The 14529-nt window shown below is 62.6% G+C and overlaps 1 protein-coding gene across 13 annotated transcripts in view; it reads right to left on the bottom strand.

Annotated features, from left to right (window-relative positions):
- The window catches only part of MCF2L (MCF.2 cell line derived transforming sequence like), a gene marked incomplete at its 5' end in the record, with an annotated part of 121613 nt that overhangs the window by 14045 nt on the left and 93039 nt on the right, over nt 1-14529 (bottom strand). For 12 of the 13 annotated variants that reach the window (XR_014013561.1, XR_014013562.1, XM_081214402.1 and 9 more), the window contains 13 exons: nt 1187-1302; nt 1890-1956; nt 3040-3113; nt 3380-3453; nt 4146-4305; nt 4692-4883; nt 5291-5482; nt 5962-6081; nt 7140-7254; nt 7594-7718; nt 8422-8571; nt 8986-9102; nt 11003-11122. Coding sequence is in view for 11 of the 13 variants with exons in the window: in XM_081214402.1 (XP_081070528.1) it covers nt 1187-1302; nt 1890-1956; nt 3040-3113; nt 3380-3453; nt 4146-4305; nt 4692-4883; nt 5291-5482; nt 5962-6081; nt 7140-7254; nt 7594-7718; nt 8422-8571; nt 8986-9102; nt 11003-11122 (1622 nt within the window). The remainder of the gene's footprint in view (nt 1-1186; nt 1303-1889; nt 1957-3039; nt 3114-3379; nt 3454-4145; nt 4306-4691; nt 4884-5290; nt 5483-5961; nt 6082-7139; nt 7255-7593; nt 7719-8421; nt 8572-8985; nt 9103-11002; nt 11123-14529) is intronic. The other variant, XM_081214399.1, reaches the window with a different exon arrangement.

Raw genomic sequence — 14529 nt, 5'->3', positions numbered from 1 at the left:
GCACTCATCCTGACTCTGGACAGCACTCATCCTGACTCTGGACAGCGCTCATCCTGACCCTGACAGCACTCATCCTGACTCTGGACGGCCCCGGAGACTGTGGGAGCAAGGACGCGCCCCCTGATTTCGGGGCCTGAAGCCACGCCTGTCCCTCCTGGGGTCCCGACTGCACCAGGCTCTCAGGTTCATGCAGCCGTGGCCCCATGGGGATGCTTTGTTTCTGGTGTTGCGTTCACACAGAAGTTGGGAGATGCTCCATCAGCACAAACATGGATGAAGGGTCCACGGCAGCAGACGGGAGCATCTCGAGGTCCTCGTGGCCCGTGTGCTCCGTGGGTTTTCCACAGACATAAGGGATCTTGGCTCCGCCCCCGGGACCCTCCTCCACGAAGCGCTGCCCCGGAGCCTGCGGGCTGAGTTGTCCTCTCGGTTCCTGACTCGCATCTGCCCACTGGGTAAATCCCTCCAGGGCCCCAGCACCGAGGATGGGCCGAGACCCTAGGCCGGGGCCGAGGATGCTGAGGGACCAGGGGGACCAGGCCACCTGCTCACTCTAATCCCCAAGGGAAGGCTCTGGCTGCGGCTCAGGTGCGACCTGCCACCTCCTTTATAAGCGGCAGGTGACAGAGGCTGAGGGCAGGGGGCAGAAGCGAGTGGCCAGACAGAAGCCCCCGCGTCTCCTGGAACCCAGCGGAGGGGAGGGCCGGGCAGCACGGGAGGGGCTCGTGCACAGCGGCCTTTCCTCGGGACCACAGGCTCGTGCTGCCCCCCGCGGATCTTTCCCGAGAGCCCCCGAGACTGCTGAGGGTGCGCGGGCCCGGAAGGACCATGCACACTTTCCCCACAGCCACAGAGAGGCCACGGGTGCTCCCACGAGGGGAGGGCGGGCAGGAAGGAGCTTGTGGCGCTGCCGCCCTTTCGAGACGGGCTGGGCAAGGGGCCTCGCCAAGGGGTGTGGCTTCGGTGCCACCCAAAAGGGCCGAGTGTGCACACCTGGGGGGCCAGCTCCCGCTTCCTCCCTCTGTGGGCGGCCCCTTGTAACTCACCGCCGCCCAGGGAGCTACCCTGGGCACACCCTACCGAACCCGCTGCCCGTCCGCTTATCCCTCTTGAGAGGGAGGGAGGAATCTTCTCGCCCAGCAAAGCATAACCTGAGGCCTGTGGGCGGCCCGAGGGAGGGCCTGACCTGTTATGAAAGTGGTAAATTTCTTCCATGTTTCCAAACAGAACATCCTTCTTGTTTTGAAGTCCCGTTGAGATGAGATGTGTCATTAAAGGGTTGTCCATCTCAGCAGCATAGCCCTGAGGAGGGGGGAGTGGTCAGCGGGGGAGCCCGGGCCCATCAGCCCCGCATAAGCCTGGTCTCCATGTGGCCGCCAAGCGGGGAAGTGACGCTATCTCAGGCTTTAGAAATCGAATCCACCTCAAATTCATTCCCTGACCATCTAAGGTGATTCTCCGAACCAGCATCAGAAATACGAGTGAATTAGAAGCAGCACCAGTTATTTTTTGGGGAGGGTGGTTCCATCCTACTCCATTTTAACCTTTTTAAATTCAGGTACACCTTCCACGAAGAGGACAAATCCTGTGTGTGCGTCTTGATGAGTTATCTCTGTGCCCGCACCCCTGTGACCACTGCCCACGCCCCACGATAGAACAGTCCTGCACCCAGAAGCCCTTCTGCTGCCCCCAGGCAACAGCCCCACACCCAGGGAGGGTCAGGCACGGCTGCCCTCTCTTGCCACAAACACGGCCCAGTGCAAGTGCACCTGCAGCCAGCGCCCCTGTCCCGTGGACAGACAGGTGAGTGGCTTCTAGCCCTGGGCTGTCTCGGCAGAGCTGTGTCGTGGCCACGAGACCACACGGCATGGTGGCGCCGGCGCCCTCACCTCCAGAATGCACAGCAGCTCCTCCACGTAGACCCGCTCTGTGTCCAAAAGCTCGTTCATCACGTGCCTGTGGATGGGTGCCGGCTTTCATGCAGGAGCAGCTTCCCAACCGTCTCCCGAGGAGCCCCGGCTCCAAGTGCCCCGCAGGTGCCCTGCCCCTCCCCTCACCAGGAGAAGCCCCTCCCAGAGGCCCCGCCAGCCACCCACATGCAGGGGTTCTGCAGCGACCCTCTGGGGAACATCTATGTGCCGTCAGGTTAGGGGCTCCCAGGAGGGCCTGGCTTGCAAACCGGCCGGTCAGACCTCGCCTTACGGACCAGGATCACCTTCTAACTGCCTATGACCAAGCCTCCTGTTTTCATACACAGAAAACGGAGCCAAGGGTGGGGATCGTGGAGCAGCCAGCAGCCAGCACATCAGCTGGCCCCAGTGCCGTTCAAAGGGCCCGTGCTCCGCACAGGTGGTACGGGTCGCAGGAGAGGAAGGCTCGGGTTCCCTCTCCACCGCGGGCGGGAGGGCAGCGTGAGCTTGGCAGGGAGGATGTCCCCGTGGGAGACTGGGCAGTGTGGGGTCTGAGCAGGGTTTCAGAGTGGGCGCAGGAGGGTGCCACGTGCAGGCTGCCTTCGTGGAGCTATGGGCGATCCAGCTCGGCTGGCAGGCAGGGGCCCTGTGGGAGAGCGACCGCCAGCCTGGGAAGCACGTGGGCAGTGCCTTCCTGTCCAGTCCAGAGTTCGGAGCCCAGCAGTGCGTTCATGCAGGGACAGACACTGTCCCAGCATCTGGGTGGCGCTGGAGCATGCGGGGTGCCCAGGGCGGGTATGGGGCGAGCAGAGCCTCCACAGGGTTGCGGTGGGGAGAGACCGAGAAAGAGAAGTGGTGCCCGGCACCAACACGCAGAGCATAGGGTCGGAGAGGCTGGTGGGCGGCAGGAGGGGCCCGTCCCGAGGAGACGGGGTTGGGGGGGTCCGAGGCTGGCCCTGTGAGAGTGGCCTGGGGCCGCACCCACTAGCCGTGTGCCCTGGGCTCAGCGAGGCACAACACGGGCTGTTCTGGGTCCCACCGCCTCTGGCTCCTTTATGTACAGACCCTCCCCAGGGGCTGAGATCCAGTGGGTCCTCAGACCTGCTGGGGGGAAAGGCAGGCCACCCACCTCCGCAGGACGGCCAGGCTCTCTTCGTCCTCGGTGGAGCGGCCGCGGCCCTGCCGGCCCTCACTCGCTTCACTCTGGGGAGAAAGGAGCGGCCCACATCGCACTTTCAGAAACCAGAAGGTGCAGCCTGACGCCGGGCTTCCAGACCCAACCTCCTGTCGGTCGGGGGCGGGCCTGAGGCCCCGCAGGCAGGATGGGGAGGGCCCGGAGGGGAGGGATGGGGCAGGGAGCGGAAGATGCCCCCCAGGTGCACTGGCCTGTGTGCACGGAGGAGCGGCGGGGCGGCCGGCGGGGGGGCCGGGGGCAGTGAGGGGACAGGGCGGCGGGGACGCGCACTCACCCTGGCCCTCCTGTAGGGCCCCCTCCGGAGCACGCTGCCCTCAGAACTGTGGTTCTCGGAACCTCTCCGGATGCCTGGGTTGGAAAGAAGTGGAGAGGAGTGGGACCTCGCACCTTACTGCCCGGAGATGAAAAACTCATCCCGGACCATCGGTGTGTTTTTGTGTGTTTTTTAACTTTTGGAGGAAAAGCAGTGAGCAGCCCAGAGCAGGGTGAGGAAAGCACAGTAAGGTACAGAGCAAGGCAACGGGGCTCTGGGCGCGTGGGGAGCCCACCGTCCACCACTTCCCAGAGCGGCCCGGCTCCCAGGTGACGGGGGAGAACTCGGCGCCTGGAGGCCTCCGAATGGGCCCTGCGCGCTGGGCTCAGGGGCGCTCAGCACCGACGGCCGCCACCAGCCACAGCTGTAGAAAGCAGCGGGAGCCGTGCTGGCAGCTGGGGCAGCGTGTCTGCGGACAGGAGGTGATAGGAGGGGCCTCAGGAAAGGCCGCGGGTCCAGCTGTGCCTTCCAGAAGCACTGCACTGGGGGACCCAGGAGGCTTCGGGGTGGAGGGCCGAGCTGCGCGAGGGCAGGACCATCCTGGCTACGGCGCCAAGGAGAGACGGGCGGGATGAGCCCGGGAAAGGCCCCGACAGGCAGGTGGTCCCCGTCCAGCGGCACGGATGCGAGGAAAGGAATGAGCGGCCGAGGGCCGATGACACTTTATTTACGCAGTGGGCTGGATGGAAGGAGGGCCTTCCCCAGGGTGAGGGGCGACTGCTCGTACCCGGGGAGGGGCAGGGCGACTTCGTGGGCGCCTCTGGCCGGGGGGCCACCGGCTGCACGGGCCGCATCTGCTTGGCTGCCAGCTTCTTGAGGCTCGCCTGTCTCCGGTGAAACATCTCCTCCACGCTCTCCTGCTTCCGGAAGACCTTCTGCACGTGCTCCTGCAGGGAAGCGGGTGACGGGCTCACTAGCAGGACACCTCCCGAGAGCTGCCGTGACACACGTGGCCCCCGCTCTGCCCTTGGCAGATGGGGGCACCGAGGGAGGAGGGGGCCTGGGCCTGGAGCCCGGTGGGCGGCCGGCGGGGGCGCTGCGGACAGCTGGCTGGAGTGAGGAGTCCGGTTTCAGCGCACTGTCGTGGGAGTGCCCGGCCACGGCACCGAGCAAGGGCCCTCCCCGCAGGCAGGGACCCCGTGGGGGCGTGGGGGGCCCGGGAGCAACGTCCGGCCGGAAGGGCACCCTCTGCGCTCCGCCTCCCGATCGCCCGGCGTCTCTGGGAGTCATCAGAGTAACGCCTCGCGGAACAGGTGAAAAGCCGTCTCCTCACCAGCAGGTCTCGGGTGAGGATGGGCTCGTAGTCCTGGTAGATTTTACTGAGCTCCTGGATCTTATTTTCCGCACCCGTCTCCAAAAACTTCTCGATTTCCTGGAGGGCCGCCTCGGCGCCGTCCTGGGACTGGCACTTGTCCACCGGCTGCGAGGCCAGCAGGTAGATGCCCTCGTCGCACCACTTCATGGACTGGAGGGAGAGAAGGCACCTTGGAAGCTGTCCTGGCGTCTCACGTGGCCCGCTGATCGCTGTGCTTTGGGACCACCTGCAGGACGTAGCGTCCCTGTCCTGCCCCTACGTCCAGAGGGCTCCCCTGGGGGATTCAGGCTTGAAACCAAGCGAATCACCCAGGACGGGACGCATCCACACTGAGGACCAAGTGCAGGGAACTGGCTGGACAGTCAGCCTCTGGGTTTCTTCAAGAAACGGCCAGTTGTGGCAGGCAAGTCCTATAAACGGTCCCCTGTGTCAGGACAGGACCTTCTGGGCCACAGGAAAGGGCCATTTTCCACCGGTGCCTGGGGCCCGGACCACGGCAGGAGCGTCCCCGCGGGACAGTGGGGCCCGGGGTGTGTGGGCCGGGCCGGGGGGCGTACCGCCTCGAGGAGGCTGTGCAGGTCCAGCGCCCTGCCCAGCAGCCCTCTCCTCCGGCCGACGGCAGCTGCAAACTGGTCACACAGCTGGCGGAGCTCGTGGCACTTGGGGCGGATGGAGTCCACAGCGTAGTGTGTCAGCTCCATGAGCCGCTCACCTTCCAGGGCCAGGGTGCGGGCCCGTTGCGTCACCGCCTGTGGAGCCGCCAGAGACCGGCTCAGCCTGGTTCTTGGGGCAAAGGGGCGCCATTTCCTGCCAGAGGTCGGCAGGGGTGGGCGTGGGGGTCAGTGGGGTGGGACGGGGGTCAGTGAGGTGGGACGGGGGTCAGTGAGGGTGGAACGGGGGTCAGTGGAGGGAGGGACGGGGGTCAGTGGGGTGGGACGGGGGTCAGCGAGGGTGGGACGGGGGTCAGTGGGGTGGGACGGGGGTCAGCGAGGGTGGGACGGGGGTCAGTGAGGTGGGACCGGGGTCAGCGGGGGTGGGACGGGGTTCAGTGGGGTGGGACGGGGGTCAGTGGGGTGGGACGGGGGTCAGCGGGGGTGAGTGGGCCAGGCAGCCACCCCTCCCCCTGCCCGTGGGGCTCAGGGCAGGGAGGGGGGCTTCTGCGGGGACGGTGACGCTGAGCACAGTGTCCCCAGGCCGCCCTGCCCCTGCCGCCTGCGTCCCTTCTTACACTGGACTTCTCCTCAAAGCTGGCCAGGTCCTTCAGGAGGTGCTCCACGTGCGCCAGGCTGTTCCCCACGTCGGTGAAGGTCGTGATCTTCTGGGCCAACACGTCCAAGGCGGCTTTGACCTGCAATGGAATGGGGGTGAGAGACCAGGCGGGGAGAGCCGTGAGAAGAGCCACGGCTGAGAAGAAGGAGGCGGGGGGTGCCGCAGAAACGGGGCGTGCAGGGAGGGGAGGGGGGCCCGGACCCCCTCTCAGAAGCAGGGCTAGAGGGAAACTTCCTCGATTTGAGAAAGAGCATCTACAGCGATCCTACTGCCGACATTACAGGTGTAACGTTGGAGAAAAACACCTTCCCCGGGAGACGGGGAGCAAGGCAGGGACGCCCACTCTCACCACCGTTACCCGAGCAGTGGAAGCTCTCTCTGGGGCAACAGGGCAAACAATTTAAAAATGTAAACACATGAAGACATACAGATCGAAAAGGAAGAAATCAAGCTATTTCTGTTTGCACATGACCTGATCGTCTATGTGGAGAAACCCCGAAACTCTACCAAACGACTCCCAGATTGAGCTTAGCAAGGTTTCAGGAGACAAGATGAATCCACAAAACCCGAGCTGTACTTCTATAGATAGCAGTGAGCACGTGGACACCGAAATTAAAAATACAACACCATCTACAGTTGCTTAAGAAACGGAGTATGTACACTCAAATCAAACAAAACACGTACTGAACTCGTGCAAACCACACAGCACTGGTGAAAGAAATCTAAGAAAATCTAAATAAATGGACCGATGTACGTGTTCTCTGAGGGGAGGACGTGGCACAGTAAAGGTGCTGATTCTCCCCAAATTGAGGTACAGGCTCAACACAATTCCTGACGAAGCCCCAGCAGGACTTTCTCGTAGGCACAGACAAGATCATTTTAAATTTACACGGAAAGGCCAAGGAACCAGATCGGCTAAAACGACTGGGATGGAGAAGGGTGAAGGGGGCGGGACAGAGCTTCCACGACCTTCGTCTGCGACGGTTCACTCATTGCTCACGTAGTCCAAGCCAATCCCGCGGCTCCGCGTGGCTCCGCATGGCTGACGAGCCGGTTCTCCCGGAGCACTGTCAGCGGCCTCCTGCAGCCGCAGTGCCGGGCGCCTACCTGCAGGCTCCCCGAGCCCCGGCCTCTCACCTCTCGGAAGTCCTGCTCGAAATGCCGGAGCTGCAGGCACTGCTCCAGTTTTTGCTGATGTTTTGCCCAAAACTCATCAAAGGCGGCCTCGGTTTCATTCAGCTGGGCCAGGAGCCTGCGAGAGGGGACGGCAGCCGTGCGGGGCCCCTGCAGCGCCAAGCAGGCGGGGCGCTTGGTCTGCCCTCCACAGGGGAGGGGGCGCGTTGGAGGGCTCAGGCGGCCGCGGTCTGTTTCCCCCCAGGGCCCTGCCCTTGCCCTCGACGCCCTGGGGCACCCTGGGTCTCTCGGAGCCTGGGGCGGGTGGTTGTGCTGAGTGTGTTGTTTTAAAAGGTGGAGACGTGGCCGTTTGGGCCTATCATTTACAACCTCAGCTCAGGGGACGAGGAAGCGGTGAGCTGCCTCTGTGCCTGCAGGTCACGCGCTGCTGCCCTGACCCCGCCGGTCCCGGCCTCACCTCTGCACGGTGCTCTGACTGTCCAGCTGGTCCTGGTTCGGGTTCTGCTCCGGGCCCTGGGCCAGCGGCTCCCGGATGCTCTCCAGGACGCTCCGCCCCTCGTCCAGCGCCAGCCTCATGTCCTCCTGTGGGACGAGCGCGCCGCCCATCACCCCAGGCCGCCAGGCCCTGGACTTGGCCCCCGGTGGTGGGCTCCGTGGCGCCCGGCCCCACAGGGGAGTGTGAAGATGACGACAATAAGGTGGGCACACGGTGGTCTCCGCCTGTCCCCCAGACCCTCTGCTGACCGCTCAGCAGCGCCGGGGAAGCGCTCCCACCGTGACTGGGGCAGGGCTAGGGTTACGGGTCTCCCAGGCAGTGGGACAGGACAGGGTAACAGGAAACCAGACCCCCGCGTGTCTGCTCCCGCGGCCCGCCGCCGGGGGCTAAACGGGGTGAGGGCTCTCTTGGTGGGGTAGGGGGGCAGCCCCCGAGCACCCGCAGCGGGTCACGGCCTCCACTAACTCAAAGCCCTAATCGCGTGGCTGCCTTGGGGGCACAGCCCCGATCGCGTTTACCAGGAAGCCGGTTGTGTGCCATGACCCCTTGGTTGGGCTCAGCCGTCCGAGTCCGCCCCCCTCTCCCGGGGGCACCGGGGATGCTGCCTTGTTGCCCTGATCAGCAGGGCCCGGCAGCAGGATGGCAGGGCCCAACCAGAGACGCTGCTCGGAAGGGAGGTTCAGCTTCCCTGCAGGGCACCCAGCTCGGGAGCCCAGAATGTACCTTGGGAGCCTCCTAGGCTCCACTTCCCTGACGCCCCTCCCCGCACCATCCCGCCCGCGCACGCACCTTGACCCTGTCCTTCTTCTCCGTGTGGGCACGGAGCACGGAGCTTGTGGACTGTACGTCGTTGGGCAGCTCCGTCTCGGCAAGCTCGGTCCCGAAGGCCTGCAGCATCTGAGCTGTCTGCTTAACCAGGAGGGCGAAGCCCTCTATCGCCTGGTGGGGAGGAAAACACCATCACAAAGCCGCTCCCGCACTGCGCCCTCCTGCGCCTGGAAGCTTGGCCGCAGCCCAGCCCGTCTCAGGAGGACGGGCCGGGCGCCTAGTCCTCCCCCTGCGTTTCAGCCTCGGCTCCTTCACAGACACGGGCGCTGCACCTTTTCAGAGGGTGAGTGCCGAGAACCCAGCTCGTGCTTTTCCTTCTTTCTTGTCTGTCCTCAGCCCAAGAAAGCCACTCCCGACTCACGACTCACGTTACTCCTTCGGATGACTGAGGTCCACTGAGACCACCTGCTCATTCTTGGGGAGAAAACCCGGGTAAATGGGAAGAGGTCTTGGGAACAGGCAGCACCTTAAGGCAACAGCAGCTCTGTTGGATTGACTATGGTTACGGAGATGCAGGGGACTCACTGTGCGGTGGCAGAGCCACCTGGAGTGGCAGTAATCCAGTGTCCCGCCCAGGTCCTCGGTCAGCTGGGACTTGTCAATGTAACTGTGTAATTCTGGGACGGAGCTCAGCATTATGACCTGGGGAGGATGAGAGCCGCCCGTAAGCAGACCGCCCGCAGATGCAGACGGAGGGGCCGAGGCTGGCATGAACAGAAGGCGTCTCCCGGCTCCTCCATGAAGGGCAGGACGCGACGCCCCCCGGGCCTCGGCTCTCCCATCCGTGAAACGAGCGTACGACGACCGGTCTTACCAGACAACCGCCGCTGGGGTTGAGCAAAGCCCTGGATGGAGCCGGGCACGCTGCCGACACCGGGCATCTGATGGGTGAGGGGGCCCTTGTGCTAACGGAGCCGCACGGACCCCAAAGCCGCGGGCCTGTCCGCATTCCTGCTGAGACCCGGAAGGCTGCGCGGGGGTGGGGGTAGGTGTCCAACACGGCACAGCTGCCTTTGGGGAGAACAGGTGGCCCCGGAGCCTCTTCCACACGGATGAGTTTTACTTCCTATCTTGCTCTTGTCCTTTTGAGGTCATTCCATCCATGAGCTTGGATAAAAATACAGCCTTTGCAAGCTGTCAGTTGCTGCTGTGAGGTCCTGGGAGGCTCAGCCCACGCGCCACTCGACACCACCTCGTGTTTTATTAAACTCTGGGCTCGCTGGGGGGCGAAGGGACATCTGACACGTCCTGGGTCAACTCGATCCCGACGTGGGAGGTCGGGGTGCCACTGAGACCCGGAGGACCACCTGCCCCGCCATCGGGGGCCCACGTGAGGCCCCCCAACTGAGGCATAACCTTCACTTAAGAACAGGCTACGATGTCAGTTCTCAGCGGAGGTATCTGGTGTCTCTTTGCCGTCCGGCAAGGCCATTCCCCCAGATCAGCCTGATTCATGCCAAAAGGACCATGGACGGGTCGGTCCACTATCCAAGGACCTAACACTTTTCCTCCGTGATTTCCATCTGCTTTGTGTCTACTGAATCATGACAGAAAAGGCGAGAACACACCGCCCCTCTTAACGTTTTCTACTTAGCACCGAGGTCAGCACAGGCACCAGAACACTGACCCACGTGGACACACTGTAGCAGCAGCCTTCCCGAGATGATGCTTCTCTAATTCTAAAGAATGATCCAAAAATGGGCCAGGGAACAGGAGATGCTGGTGATGAATTCTGTGAAACCGTGTTTTGAGAACTCACGGGCTCAGCCCCACGGGGCCATGTGCAGGGCAACCACCGCACTTAGGGTGGGACCCCAGCCTTGTTTCCTCTGACCCGAGGTCTCTTGTTAGCGAGGGTCACTCGCCAAATATGGGCAAATGTCACCGCCTCACAGGGTCCCTGAGACGTTGGTGCCCAGGAGATGGCCCTGCGAAGGGAGGGCCGGGCTGCGGCCCGGAGAGCACAGACCCCTGCCCCCAGCGTCAGAAACCAACCAAGGCTTTTGATACTACAAAAACGGGTGCACCCCCTTCCTCTCAAACCCTGGAGCCTGAGGTCTAGGGCCGCTGAGTGTGGCCTGCACACCTGGCCCCGGCCGGCAAAGCACCCTCTGTCCTGAGCACGGAGAGCAGGGGACAACCTCGGGGACTGTGACCCACACCAGGATTGTCAGATTCCAGGAGAAACCTGGCTGGTCTTGTTGGAGGGTTATAAGGTGCTGGGGGTGGGCTCTGTCCTCTTGGTAACGGATGCGTTGCCGGGCAACCCCTTCCAACGTTGCTCTGGGTACCTGGCTCAACGTGGGCCGGCCTCCCTGGGGGGACGCAGGCTTCCTGGGTGCACAGCTTCTAAGGGATCCCTGCAACCTTTGCCTTTAAAGGACAACTGGCAGATGCCAGGGGCTGCCCTGTGCCGGCCGGAGCGAGAAGGTGAGACAGGGGTCCCTCTGCCGCTAGGGGTCACTCACACCCACTTCCCTGGCCCCCCCGCTCCCGTGCCCAGGTGGAGCCGGGCCGCTCCTCACAGGAGGTGGGCACTTACCGGTACCTTCATCTTAAAGTCATCTCTGTTGAACCTGAAGGCGAGGTCAGAGAGCGTCCTTTGGAAAAATCCCGTTGGGCGCAGAACGAGGACAAGCTGGAGGTTTGCCGGGAAGGACGCCTGCAGGGGACAGAAGGCTGCGGCTCTGTCTGTGGGCAGCTCGGCTGCAAGCCGGTCCCCACACCTGCAGCGGCCCTCGGTCCCGACGGGGAGGACCAGCCCTCCGGAGCGGGCGCTTCCAACACGCCAACGCCAGACTAAAGTGGAAATGGTTACAGACACTGCACTGTTAGAGCGTCACCATTTCTTACAGAACAGCAAAAAAGTCACACTGCTTGGTACAACTGTGTTATGCTGCTTATAAACTTCAAGGTCAAAAGCTCTGACCTTTTGGGGAGCTTGTAATAACCTGTAATGGAAGAGAATGTAAAAGAAGATATATATTTATGTATATGTATAATTGAATCACTTTGCCGTACATCTGAAACTAACACAACATTGTGAATCAACTATATTTCAATAAAAATTTAAAAAATAAACTGTAAAAAAAAAGAGCTTTGACCTTTTGTTAAGGCTGAGTTGGTGCCCCCAGATTCTTATTTTGAAGTCCACGTCCCCAGTGGCTCAGAATGTCTTTAGGGTCTTCACAGAGGTGACCGAGTTAAGATGAGGTCATCAGGGCAGGCCCATGACCAGACATGACTGTGTCCTTATAAATACAAAGGGGACATTTGGGCATAGAGACCCACGGGGACGCCATATGAGGATGGATGTAGAGACAGGGGCTACCATGGCTGAGGGTGTCCAGAGGCCACCAGACGCTGGGGGAGCACAGAGAGACACCCCTCCACAGCCGCAGAGGGACCAGCCTGCCGACACCGTGATCTCAGACTTCCATCTGCAGACCGGGGGGACAGGAGATTCCTGTCGTTTGAGCCCCTCTGTAGTCTATGGTATCTGTTATGACGGCCCCAGGAAACTAAGACACTTGTGCAATAAAGACAAAGCCATACACACACACACACGCATCACCTAAAACAGAGCTAAAGATAAGCTTACACCCAGGCGCACACCCATAGATACAGTCATGTGAGCAGATTCGCACATTCACGTAAGCTCTGCGTAAGAGGTGCCTGACCTTGGACAAGTTAACCTTTGTGCCTCGGTCTCCCCATCTGCAAATGGGGATAACAAAGCGCCTTCCTCACTGCACGGTCCTGGAGGCCGAGCTCTCTGCCACCCAGGCAGCGTTCAGAGCCCTGCTCCTGACTGAAGCCGAGACAGTGGCATTGTCCGCCCAGGGCCCTGGTGCCGCATCCGGTGGCCTCGGTCTGAGAACCGGTCCCTCAAGTGAGAGAAAAAGGAGGAGAAAGAGAGGCCGCTGGACTAGGCGCTCAGGCTCAGGGCTCCCCGGCCAGGCGGGGCGGGCAGTGTCACTCCTGCCGGCGGCCCTGACCTGACGCTGCCCAGCTGTTCCCCACAGAAGCGCTGTGACCCTCTCGAGATGTCAGCGGACCACGACAGCCCCCACCCAGAATATCCAGAGAAGTCCCCGCCTTGCCGCGAACAAGCCCAGAGTCCTGACCACGGCCGGTGGCGCCCCCTCCCCGACCCCGCGGCCGCCCCACGTGGTTCGCACGCCCTCCCCAGCCTCCTCACCTGGACACCTGCCTGGCGCGTTGGTGGGTCAGGGAGGCCCCGGGAGCCTGGCCCCGCATCGGAGGATTCCGCTATCCCGTCCCCGAACCGGACACAGCGAGGCCAGGGCCCCGCGGCCCCAGGGCCCGCCCTCCCACCGCGTCGGGGCGGCCACCCTGAATCCCAGCAGCGAGCGCTCAGCCTCCGTGTCTGCCCAGGGGCCCTGCCCCATCGTCCTCTGTCTCCAGACACGACTCCCGTCTTCGGGCTGCATCTCGCCTTCCCGTTCCTGTGGCCGACACACATCTGCTCCCTGTCTCCCTCTTGCCCTCCCGCCCAGGCTGCCACGAGCCTGATCTCCAGCCACTGTCACCAGGCCATGGCGGGGTCCTGGCCCTTCACGGAACCCGACCTCAATCCCCTCTATTGATCTTTACCCCGCGAGTCAACCACAGGCCCCCAGACGTCTGCTCAGGTGTGCTGTGCCCCAGCGCGCGGCCGCCCGGAAGCTGAGCTTTCTTTCACCTCCACCCCACCTCCTCGGCCTCTCCTGCACTCCTCAGCCTCTCTGCACACTAGCACACAGCGCTGGTCACCACTGTGACTCCGCACCCTGTCTCCAGCCTGGCCGCGCCTGCCCTACACCTGCCGCCCCTCCCCCCTGCGCCCCTCCCCCCTGCACCTCTCGGTCACCTGCTGCCCCTCCCCCCTGCGCCCCTCCCCCCTGCACCCCTCCATCACCTGCCGCCCCTCCCCCCTGCAGCCCCGGCACGCCTGCCCCACAGTCCCTAACGTGTCCAGATGTCGCCGTCACAGCCCTGGAGGGCAGGACTGCGTGTGCAGGTGCCCGCTGAGTGTTGCGGACAGAGACGAGAAGGTGGGCAGCCCGACGGGGGGGGCTCTGGGTCCCCATCAGCAAGAGGGCGGTGTAGCCCCCACCACCAGGCGTGAGACCAGCCTCCACGACTTCAGGAAAACCGCCTTCAGCATCTCTTTCTGGAGGCGACACCGAGTCACACTTCTCTAGCCTTCAGCCCAGTTTTCTTTCTTTTTTTTTTTCCTGCGGCACGCGGGCCTCTCACTGCTGTGGCCTCTCCCGCCGCAGAGCACAGGCTCCAGATGCGCAGGCTCAGCGGCCATGGCTCACAGGCCCAGACGCTCCACGCAGCATGTGGGATCCTCCCGGACCAGGGCACGAACCCGCGTCCCCTGCATCGGCAGGCGGACTCTCAACCGCTGCGCCACCAGGGAAGCCCCAGCCCAGTTTTCTTGCCCTGATTCGCACCTCACAGCTGGTGTGGTCTGAGCTTACAAGGTAACACGAGCCCTTGCCCTTCACTGAGGTCCACTCAGGGCAGGTGGCCAGGAAACCCAGGGTGGGGGACTTGCCCACCCCATCCCAGGAGGAGGGGCACCAGCCGTGCTCACCGTCCCTGGGGGGGGATGGTCAACGTGGAGAAGATTGTCCCCTCTTGTCCTCTGCTTCAGTCTTTCCGTCTCTAAATGATCGAGTCTTTATATTGAAGAGAGTAACTGTGAGACCCCAGCCCAGTGGGAACCCTTCAATGAGACACACACAACTGTAACTTAAATCATAATTTATAGCTGCAAATTAATTTTCTCCCCCTTGGAGTCAAACATCTGTATGAAAAGCTCAGGGAAATTCCAAAACAAAAACTTTATTTTAAAAATAGAGTAACTATGGGACTTCCCTGGTGGAGCAGTGGTTAAGAATCCGCCTGCCGATGCAGGGGACACGGTTTCGAGCCCTGGTCCGGGAAGATGCCACATGCCACGGAGCAACTAAGCCCATGCATCACAACTACTGAGTCTGCGCTCTGGAGCCCACGCACTGCAACTACTCAGCCCACGTGCTGCAAATACTGAAG

This window comes from Mesoplodon bidens (genome assembly GCF_964165515.1).
Source record: "Mesoplodon bidens genome assembly, chromosome: 17".
Classification (NCBI taxonomy): domain Eukaryota; kingdom Metazoa; phylum Chordata; class Mammalia; order Artiodactyla; family Ziphiidae; genus Mesoplodon; species Mesoplodon bidens.
The sequence above is the reverse complement of the archived record's forward strand: the minus strand, read 5'-3'. Positions and strand labels throughout refer to the sequence as shown.